This window comes from Seriola aureovittata, chromosome 17, assembly GCF_021018895.1.
Source record: "Seriola aureovittata isolate HTS-2021-v1 ecotype China chromosome 17, ASM2101889v1, whole genome shotgun sequence".
NCBI classification, from domain to species: domain Eukaryota; kingdom Metazoa; phylum Chordata; class Actinopteri; order Carangiformes; family Carangidae; genus Seriola; species Seriola aureovittata.
In genome coordinates this window covers 19,570,530-19,581,601 of record NC_079380.1, presented here as the reverse complement: position 1 = coordinate 19,581,601, position 11,072 = coordinate 19,570,530, and the positions used below count along the sequence as shown (strand labels likewise).

At 39.4% G+C, this 11,072-nt stretch overlaps 1 protein-coding gene across 1 annotated transcript; it reads right to left on the bottom strand.

Moving 5' to 3' along the window:
• Positions 1-523: 523 nt before the first annotated feature.
• On the bottom strand, positions 524-7,702 carry pyya (peptide YYa). The gene is made up of 4 exons (XM_056401759.1): positions 7,524-7,702; positions 4,994-5,181; positions 1,149-1,229; positions 524-946 (listed from the first exon to the last, which is right to left on the bottom strand). The coding sequence occupies exons 2-4, from the start codon at positions 5,179-5,181 to the stop codon at positions 922-924; spliced, it is 294 nt and encodes a 97-aa protein (XP_056257734.1). The 5' UTR covers positions 7,524-7,702; the 3' UTR covers positions 524-921.
• Between the last annotated feature and the right edge of the window lie 3,370 nt (positions 7,703-11,072).

Sequence of the window (11,072 nt, the reverse complement as noted above, 5' to 3'; positions counted from 1 at the left end):
AGTGTGAGTATGTATGTTATGATATTTGAATAGATACTTGCATGAACACATACACATTCTCATACTATATAATGAAGTGAATACAAACATACTCACCCATATACCCTATACTTATACACACATATTCTCACATTATGCATGCATGTGTATGTATGAGTCTATGAATATATACACACACATATATACATATATATATATATATATATATATGTGTGTGTGTGTGTGTGTGTGTGCATGTATGTATGTACATGCATAACTGTGTGTGTGTATATGCATGTATGCATGATAGTATGCATGTATCCGCAAGTGCTTGGTAGCGGTATATATGTATGTACAGGCGGCTTCTCATACTTCATTCATACTACTTCTTTTTTAATTATACTGCCATAAAATTCCCTGGTAATGATCATCAGATATTGAAGTGTGGCATGTTGTTAAATTTAATTACCCAGGATGCGTAAACTCTACACACAGAATCATTACATGAATCACCAAAGAAAAACAAATTTCAATCACACTGAAATGTTTTCATTAATTTATTCAGATGTTACTTTTTACAGGAGCAACAGTAAAAGAAGACTTTTCTCCTCTAAACAGATGGTTCGACAGTAGAGGGACATTTATGCTCACGCACACACAGACACAGTTCCACCTTCTGATTAGTAGCACTAATCTCATATATATATGTATATATATGTTTTTTTTTATTTCAATAATAAATTATGTATAAATATGTTGTAATCAGTGAGATGTGAGACAGTGACAAGAAAGACAGAGAGAGCTTGTATTCTGGCCAGTGATGGCCATTGGTTGGGGTTGGATTCAGGGGTTGGAGGTCAGAGGCACATGTCGGCCCCTCCAGGTGCATTGTGGGACACACTCAGAGGGAATGCCGGATGAAGAGGGAGAGGGAGGGCGGAGTCACCACATGTAGGAATCGTCATATCTGTGGAAAGACAAAAATGGAAGGAAGAACATGTAACTGCTTGTTTTTCTTTCTGTCGGTTGTACTCAGCTCTAACTCGCAAAAGAGGTCTTAATCTTAATTTAATACTTCATTAATTGAAGATTATAATGAACAAATGTTGTCATATGTGTTTACTACGTCTCACATGACTCCTTCAGTTCATGCATGCAAGGGTCTGTACCTTGACCTCTGGTCTCTGTTGCTGTCGGCACCAAACAGGAGCTCTGCGACCATGTCCTCCTGAGCTGAACGCTTTCCATACCTGAGACAGAGGTAAAGAGAGGTTTTAAATGTGTCTTACATCAAACACCTTTTAATCCTGGTTTTTGATTCTATTCATGGTCGTACTTTTTCAGCAATAGCCATTCAGTGTATCTTCATTCTACAGTATAATTACTTCTTTATAGGTTATAGTTGTCATTGTCAGTGGCTGAGTTCACCCTTCCTCTGGATTCAGATTACGTTCACATACATAAGACGTTCACAGGAAACAATGCATGAAGTGTAACTGTTTGTGGTAGAGCTGTATGGAGTTAGTGCTATTCTTTACATAACTCACTCTATTAAATATTTAAGTATTCCTCCCCCCGGACTATTGACTGAGTTTTATGGGCAAAATCAGTTCAGTTTCACTTTAAACAAATGAGTCTTTGGTTGAGATGGATGGCAGCTGTTTGTCAAAATCAGGACTACTTTTCCCAGAACACATTGCTTCTCCTTAAAACCTTTGTGGGTCACAGCATGAATGGAGCACAGAGGTTTTGTTGTATATTCTGATAAGATTCTCGTTTTCTTCTTCTCTCTCTTTCTGTCCGTCATATATGTCCTCTTCCCTCTCCTTCTGTCTTTCCAGTAAATCGCTTCACTTGTTCCCCTCCCTTTGCTCCTAATGGTTTCCATTTCACAGTCACATTCAGACTGTGCATGCAGGAGAGTGTGTGTTTTAGTGCTGGTGTGTGTGCGCAGGTGTCATTTCCCAATCTGCATGAGTCGTCTTCTTCTTCTTCTCTTAATAAGGAAACCAGGGATCCAAGAGAGTCGCAAATGGAAAACCACAGAGCCGTTCAAACACAAAGTTTACTTGGTAATGTGTGTGTGTGTGTGTGTGTGTGTGAGTGTGCATGAAACAGTGCTACTCAAGACAACCCTGCAGTTCCTCAGTTTTCCCATCAACCACCTGTTCCACTTCCCCCTATGACCCCAGCACCCAATTTTATGCTTTGTTACGCACAGGGGGAGGTGAGTGTGTGTCCCGCCCAGTAAGAAAGCAATCGAGTAGCTCACGCGCTCCGGCTCATGAAGCTGTCACACAGTGCGACACATCAGCATGTGAAATGTTCTCCCCTCTGATAATGGCCGCCTGCACCCATATATCTCCCAGAGTCTCCCTGCTTGATCCTGCTTTTATTTTCTCTGTGTCTCTATGACTGTTTTCTCTCACTTTAACTCTTATCTGCTTTGTCTTTTTTCCCATCTGATTGTCTTTCTTTCATTCTTGCTCCCTCTATCCTAAAGTCAATTTACCTCCTTTTGTCTTTCGCTCTTTCAAATGTTGTCATGTTAATTGTTTTTAGATGTTTGTGCCTCTCATCTCTTACCATTTCATCTGAGTCCCAGAGCCCCAGAGACTCTTCTAACCACTGGGATGAAAAAATATTTTGTTTGCTGCTATCTCCTTTCTCTCTTTGTCAAACACAAGCAAAAATAATAACTTGATGTTTATATTTGAAAAAATATAAAATACTGGAAAGCAACATTTATATAACGGAAACCAGTATAACTGATGATAAAAGTTTTCTTTTTGTTCTGTATTGTACAAATTGAACAGGGAGATGTGTGACTTCAAGCTGCCATCTTTGTTTGAATTATGTAAAAGGGATGATGAAAATGAGTGAGAAATCTTTTTTATCTATCTTTTATCTTTTTATTGTGTCATCAAGATGGTGAGAAGTGTCTCAGGTTTCTGGAAAGAGCAGTATTAAGTATGCAAGTTTTGTTAAAAGATGGATGGATTTTGTTGCTGCTGTTTTGTTTTGTTTGCCATATAAGATGCACAAACTGGCGGCTATTGAAAATGTTAAGATGTTTTAAATCATTTGGATTTTTTTTAGTTAACTTTTTAGTTATTTTTAATTTGTTTTCTTTCTTCTTCTTTATTTAAATTTTCAAAAATTACAAAATGTGGATCAGTGCTATCAAGGAATTTCCTCTTGAAAATCACCAGCTGTTATAAACTCAATATGACTAACTACACTCTGATTACATCACTCCTCTGAGGAAGGAAAGCTAAATTTCAACTGTACTTGTGAGCGATAAAATGGCAGGAGCAAACATCATAAACAAGTTAAATCATCTTAAAACTTTAATTGTTTAAGTGGAAGAAGTTGAAATCAGTTGAAGTTTAAACACTTTAAATTTTATTTTATTTTCAAGTTGCCAGGAATAAAATTCTGCTGAATTTCGGTGGGGAAATACTGGGTTAGGGTTAGCCTACAAATGTTTAAGTTTCTACCTGTAAAAGGTCAACTGCCACATTTCCTTTGACCTGAGTGGCAGCTACAGCTCTGATTTTCATGGCTTCAGTGAAGACACCAGTATATTTGTCCGTCTTCACAATGATATGAACGGCCATGTTTAGAGATAAACCAAAGACACTGGACTGCCCAGATCCATCATCTGTATCAGGGGTGCCTACAGCTGCCAGCCATCACATTCCCTGGCATTTTATTTGATGCAGCCAAATCTTTATATAACCACAGTTCTCTTCATCACATATGATATGTCTTCATTTGCAATTCTCCAGTGAAACGTAAGAACTTTCTACTTGAAACAAATCGGCTTCCCGTGGCATTTGGCGTCTTCTTTAAACCAGACGTTTAAATATCAACAACCTATTTGACTTTCATGAATAAAAACTGAGGAGCCCGACTGCTCCAAATCAAAAAATATGCCATTTGACTATTCCATACTGCCGACTTTTATACCTTAGAGCAGCAGGCTCAGCTAATTGGATTTGGGATTCTTTCTTGGATCCATCTGTACCGATTTTATTGCTCTGGTCCCGTTGATTTGGAGGCCTGGAGGTTTTGGAGAGTGGCCAGTAATCTAATCTGCGGAGCTGCCGGTGTGAGCTGGTGAAGGGTTGGGGTGGTGTCGGAGGGGGGGATGCACCGCACATCGACAGAGCTCAAGGCTTAAGTAGGAGCGGGAAACTCTCAAGGACTTGGTCGCTATAATGACTTGGATAAAACAAAATTGAATATGGGCTTAAGTAGCAAAAGGGAGGAGGCAGAACAGGCTAATCCAGTTCAACTGCCGCTACAATTGTATTATCTTAACACTTGAAAACCAGTTGGGGGAACAGTTCTTTCAATTCTTGGGGGATCCGCATTTAGTCCAAAGATGATACGACGGATGAACCTTCTTCTATCTTCACAAGAACCTTCCATAACTTTAAGATTTATCTCTAAACCATTAGGGAAGGAGGGGCTTCACAAAAAGGATGAGGGTATTTTCATTTTTCTTTTGGCTAAATATGGAGTGAGTTTTTAAGGAGATAAAGGGAGGGCCTTTTACTGGCAGTGGCCCTTTGCTACATGTCAAGGCAAAAAATGCCTGAAAAAATGCCGGTTTACTAATTCACAATTATTAGCTCTTAATTCAAAAATAAATAATGGCTGAAATATTTTTATTTAATATTCATCTTTGTTTGTTTTCTTACTGTGTTCATTAGTTGCTATTGCGAATTCAGTTTTGACACTGAGACCATGTTAAATGTGTTATTCAAGGGGAGGGTGCGAACAAACATTAATGCACTTCATAAGACTCTACACTCATCCTCACCCAAATCATCTTCATACAGTCCCTAATCAACGGCTAAATTCCTTTAATCTCATTTTGTAGGATTTTCTCTTGTCCACACGAAATCAATTGTCTGTCCAGAAATACAAGACTACACAAAAATAGTGTCGGTGTGTGTGTTTGCTGCCCAAGTCTGTGTGTACCGTACTGTATGTGTGTACATACCTCTGCCTTGTGATCAGGTTGATGTAGTGTCTCAGGGCGGTGTAGTACTTGGCCAGCTCTTCGGGCGGGGCGTCTTCGCCGGGGTTCTCAGGTTTGGGGGGGTAGGCGTCCGCCAGTGTTCCCAGACACACCAGCACACACAGTGCTACGGCCACCAGCACTGTCCAGGGCTTCAGCATCACGACCATCTGAGACAAGGCAACAAGATGCAGGGAGTTATGGGTAATGAGGCTCCGAAAATTTAGATGAATTCAGAAATAAGGATGACCAGCTCAGCACACCACAAATCAAATAACTGGAACTTTTATGTTAACATTATTTTCCATTGTATCATTGGTCTAAATGTTTGAAATGATGAGATGTATTCTTCAAAATCAATAAGTAAAGACATTTCCTCTTTCTTCTCTAAACACAAAATGTTTGGTTCATGTCAAACCTCTCCTGAAGGGCACGACATGAAAAACAGTGTGATGTGTTTTCCAGGGAAACGTCCGCTCTGAGTTGGCTGGTGAGTAAATAGAGGTTGTGTGGAGAAGCTAAACGAGTCAATATGTATCATGAAAAAAGAAAAGCCTGAGGCAGGAGATTGACTTATTGTCAGGCAGAGTGTTGTTTAGTTCCTGGGAGAGATGAAGAAAATGGATCGACTCCAGTGGACGAAGCTAATGCTTTATATGGGTCTGATGGTTGCTCTGAAATGAACATCATTTATAAATATCATGCTGCACGAGTATTAAAAAAAATGAATAATACTTTGATAGCTGTTGCTTAGTGTATTGTGATGCAGGTATATCTTTTATCTTATGACTTTATCATTTTTAAAGCTCATTATTATTAAAACGACCACTGCTTCTAATCATAAGAATAATTTTTATAATAATAAAAAATGTTAAAAAACGTAATCTAGCAATAAAACCACACTCATTTGAAAAACCTGCAAAACATTACATTAAAGATACAAACAGAATCAAAATAAAAGCAGCCTGTCCACCAGTAAGCAATATTATTTTCCTGTTGTCATAACAATAAACTAGGCCCCTTCAGTCCCTTACACCATTTCATCATTTGCTATGATATGATAAAACTTCTTTGGTCTCAGCGATTTTAACTTAATCACATATGATATAGTATGGTGGCTAAAATACACAGCTAATGATAAAATGAAAAACTGAGATTTTTTTTTTTTTTTTTAATGTACCAACCAAATAATGTCAATTATTTTACTATTTTCACACTGAAATCTGGACCTGAACTGTTCACCTGTACAGAATATCTCAGCCCACATCATCATGGCTGAACACTGTCAGCTCACAGTGTCACAACCACAAACCACGGCACCAGCAGATCAGGATTTCGCCCCAGTTTACCCACTTTGCACCAGTAAAACAGATATATTCTGAGGAAGTCTGGTGTGAGGTGTGTGGTCTCTTCAGCTCATTCCACAGCATCTCTGCTATATTTAGATCTGGGCTCTGATTGGGCAACACTAACAGGTGGACTTTGTTAGTTTGAAGTCAGTCTGCAGTAGATTGTCTTCAGCGTGTAGCTGGTGGAGACTCACCCTGCCATCATCCTGTAAGATCTTCTCTATCCTAAGTCTTCTGAGATCTCTTTTGGGAGACATGTTTCATAGCAGCAGAAGCTTCTCGTGAACAGCAAACTCAAATTCTTTCTTTTTTTTTTTTTTGTCAAAGTATCTCTAACACACATTTCCAATCTGGTTTCACTGACTGGACTGATAACTGATTGATAACTACTGACTCCAATTAGCTCACATGCTTGATCCAACCAACACTATGAATATTTGAATGATGTTTTCAATCTGGACAAGAATAACACAATCATTTGTGGGTTTTTTTCACTGTTTTTTCATTGGTCTAACTTAAATAAAGATCTCTCCACTGTATCTCCTCTAATGTGCTTTTACAACATTATAATAATATATTACTGAGCTGCTGCACCTTCACAGAACTAATAACCTTTGAGGTTCCTGTCAGGCTTGAGATATGAGCTGAGGTTTAAGTGGCTAAGTCAGTGTGGACTGATGCAAATATTAAAGTAAAAGAAGCAACTAGCATGACTCGTTAAAACGCATGTATCTGCCGGCATCACCTCCTGAAGGTGATCTCACCTCAAGTTTACAGACACGATGTCAGAGCCGCGAAAACACTGCAGCTGTACAACAGAGAGCAGAATAATCAGAGGGTCCTGTTTCTGCACAGCTTTACTCTGACTGCAGCGTGTTGGAGTCAAATCTAAAAACACGTTAAAAGCTGCATTTTTAAAAACCTAAACACACATTTTCTTTTACATTCTGTGCCACCTGCACCAGCAGCTAGAGGCGTTCATTTACAAACTTTTGCACACAGAGGTTTTTAAAGTGACTCGTATTATTGGATCTGCGTGGATTTCTCTGCAGAACAGAATAAAAATGTTGGAAATCGTCAATGAAAACGTCCTGATTCCTGCTGGGAAAAGAAATTCGTGGCGGTGAAAAACGCACAGTGGAGTGAAGAGAGTGAGGACTTACTTTGAGGAGACTTTGGAGGTTGCAGGTGTGGAGTCCGAGCGACAGGTGGTTTCTCTCAGCAGCAGAGGTCTGATCTGTCAGCTTTAACTCTGCAGGTCGCTGTATCTTGGTTTCAAGCCGCGACAGAAGTGATTTATATAGTTCAGCAGCAGCGGAGAAAGGAGGGGTTTTACACCACAGGAGAGAGAGGGTGTGTGTGTGTGTGTGTGTGTGTGTGTGTGTGTGTGTGTGTGTGTGTGTGTGTGTGCGAAGGAAAAGGGTGGGTGAAGAGGCCGAATGCGTCAGATGGTGATGATGTTGATGATGATGGTGATGGAGATATTACTAACGCACCGGTCACGCAGTAGCTAACTCCTGATGGAGTTAACAGATGACATTTTGGGCCATGACAGTGAAACGCTGCATCAGTGGAAGAAAAAAAAAAAAAAAAAAACATTTCCATCTCCTACACAGAGCTGACAATACTCATCCACCAGAGACGAATTGTCCTACCCACAGTCCTCCTGTGGCAGCATCTTGACCTTTGACCTCCCTGTTAAGAAATGAGGAAGACCAACTTTTCCATTAGAAATCAATAAACATTGATCTACATGTTCCAATCAGCCACAAGAGATCATTATCTGCATTCTTTCAGATCTGCAGCTGGATGCAGCAAGCATCAACATCTGGAAATATGACTGAGGAGAATCATTGTGTGTCTTTTTGGAGGAAAATGAGCTAATTAACTAATTCAATTTTCATCAGATTAGGTTGATAAGAGGAGGCGTTTGCTGCTGTATATTAATACCTGAATTCTACATACATAGAGGTTACATTTATTTTTCTTTGTCATGTTCCAGATTAAATTTTCTCTCAGATAATTAGGTTCACCAAAAACTGCCACGGTTCCTGCCACTAGGCGGAGCTCCTGTCTTTACACAGCAATCGTGGCAGACAGACAGACAGAGAGACAGACAGAGAGACAGACAGAGAGACAGACAGACAGACAGACATTGGAAAATGGTTGTGTGTCACCGTCAATAAGAAAGTGTGATGACGCAGTGTCTACGCTCTCCAAAGCTTTGACGCACAGACACGTGTACAACTATATGGTTTCACACATCACATTCTTTCTATCCAACCTCCTCTCCCTCCTCTCCCTCCTCTCCCTCCTCTTCCTCCTCTTCCTCCTCTTCCTCTGCTTTGTGACTTTTCCCTTTGACATAATGACATCAGTGTATTGCTACAGGAGAGTGTGTGATTTTGTGCCGCGGTCTCGGACCCACAGCGGCTTCATGACACAGCGACTGTCTGCAGCTCAAAGCCACATCCTGTGCCACAAGTTTACTTTTTAAAATCGAATCCATGATGTTTACTTGATTGACACTTGTTATGGACATAGCAATATGATCCACTGGAACATCATTTGACTTTGGTCGCTTTCAGATTAAACACTTTATACTACTGGTGTCCTGGGGCTCTGGGGGCAGGGATTAAATTGGGCCTGAGTCCCTTGGTGCTGAGTTTATCAGGGTGCCGTACGGATGTCACTCATCTCCGTCTCCTTTAGCCTTCAAATGTTGAGACCTCCTCTTTCAGACAATTATAGGATGTCGGCTCGTTTTCTTTGAATTCATTAAATATCTGAGACAGAGCACGCATAGCACAGCAGCAGTAACATAATTAATTATTCAGGTCTTCTGATGTTGCATTGATGTCTTACAGAAGCCGAGATAAATGCTTCTCTGCAAAGCAAACAGATAAACTGTTGCTCACAGACTCCAAGGTCCCGACAGAACAACAGCAAAACATTTAGGGAGAGAGATGAAACTTTATTGATCCCACAGGGAAATCTCAGCGTTACAGCGGCAAGTTATAAACAAAAGTCAGACAACACACAACAGCATAAAAGCACAATATCACATAAATACACAATCTACCAATTACAAATCACAAACAAACTCCGACCAGAAGACCAAAGATGTAAATGTTTCAAAGTGACAAGTGCAATAACATGTGAACACAGACGGGAGTGTTGCATGTAGACAAACCATCAGTCATCAATCTGTACACTGTGGCATTCTCTGAGCACCTGAGTCTGAAGTTTCCATTTCCTCGCTAGTGTGGCTAAGAGTGAATAGACACCTGCTTTAAGGGTTGGTATAGTTACTGTGGTATATAAGGGGTCAGTATATGGTTTTATATTATATCAGAATTATATCAGGATTTTAATAGCAGAGAGGCGTCACGTTTCAGAATGAACAATCACGAAAATCTCATCAATTACACACAAATAATATGAAGGATATTAATACTCTAAATCAAAACGCACTTACTTCTCTGTGGCAGTGATATAAATCCTTGGTCCACACAGAATTGTAAAACATGAAGGTACATATGTAACACAACACTGTCCAGAGAGTAGAGAAAAATGCAATCAGATATCAGTATCCACTGCAAAGCGTGAAATTTAATCATACAAATGTAATTGTTCTGCTGGAATATGACAAAGCTTTCTAGAATAAAATAAAATAAAATAGAAATAAAGAGGAGTGACGGAAATAAAAGATTAACAAAATAAATAAAACTAAACAGCCTACCAATTTGATTTTAATGCAGAATTTGGAGAATGTGATACTAGCAGCTTTTGGAAGACAAGAAATTCAAATATAACTGGCTAAAATGATATAATTGATTATATAAAATACTGCTGCTTTACAGAAATGTAAGTGTAAATGTCTCTCGCTCTCTAGTATTTTCTCCCACACACACACACACATAAGAATGATCTTTACTTGACGTCAGTTACTTTCTACTGTCACCTGACACTGAAAAATGTTGAATTGTGTTACAATTATTTTAATCTCTCCATCTCTTTCCTTCTTTTTCTCAATTTATTGTGCTCGTTTTTTCCAAAACAACCATCCGTTACTAATCGTCTCTCTTTTTTCTCCGTATTACACGCAGGCGATATAAAAGCAGTACAAACATGTCAGAGACTAGCTCTCAACCATGATCTATTCCCTGAGCAAACACAGGAGCCGACTGCGCTACTGTGTGTGTGTGTGTGTGTGTGTGTGTGTGTGTGTGTACATGATAGGGAATGTGGGTCTGTTTGGAAAAGCCAGCACACCATAGTTCCTTCCACAAATACTTTTACCTGTGATAATGCTTTGGAAAAAGGGCAATTAGTGATTATAGTGTGGACATTTCTGTGTGTGTGTGTATGTGTCAGTGTGTGTGTGTGTGTGTATGTGTGTGTGCGTGTGTGTGTGTGTGTGCGTGTGTGTAGGCCACGTTTATTGCTGCTTGTGACGTTTCACTTTTTTTTCACTTCACTTTTTCAGTAAGAATCATCTTAATCTTCAATACAAAAGCTGGAAACAGTTTCATGACAGGGAGCTATTCACAAAAAACAATACTAATACTGAATGAACTGAACCTGCTAATCGATCTGAACGGACCTTTTCCATAAGATGATATTGATTAATAAGATAATATTGAATGTTTTGCTTCTGCTCTATAATCATAGTTATGGTTAGGATTAGCTGGCTGCTAATCAATCCTAAT

Coding starts and splice junctions, on each gene's coding strand:
- pyya (XM_056401759.1), bottom strand. CDS start 5,181: ATGGTCGTGATGCTGAAGCCCTGGACAGTGCTGGTGGCCGTAGCACTG. Junction 1,230..4,993: donor AACCTGATCACAAGGCAGAG/GTATGTACACAC, acceptor CCTCTGTCTCAG/GTATGGAAAGCGTTCAGCTC. Junction 947..1,148: donor AACAGAGACCAGAGGTCAAG/GTACAGACCCTT, acceptor GTCTTTCCACAG/ATATGACGATTCCTACATGT.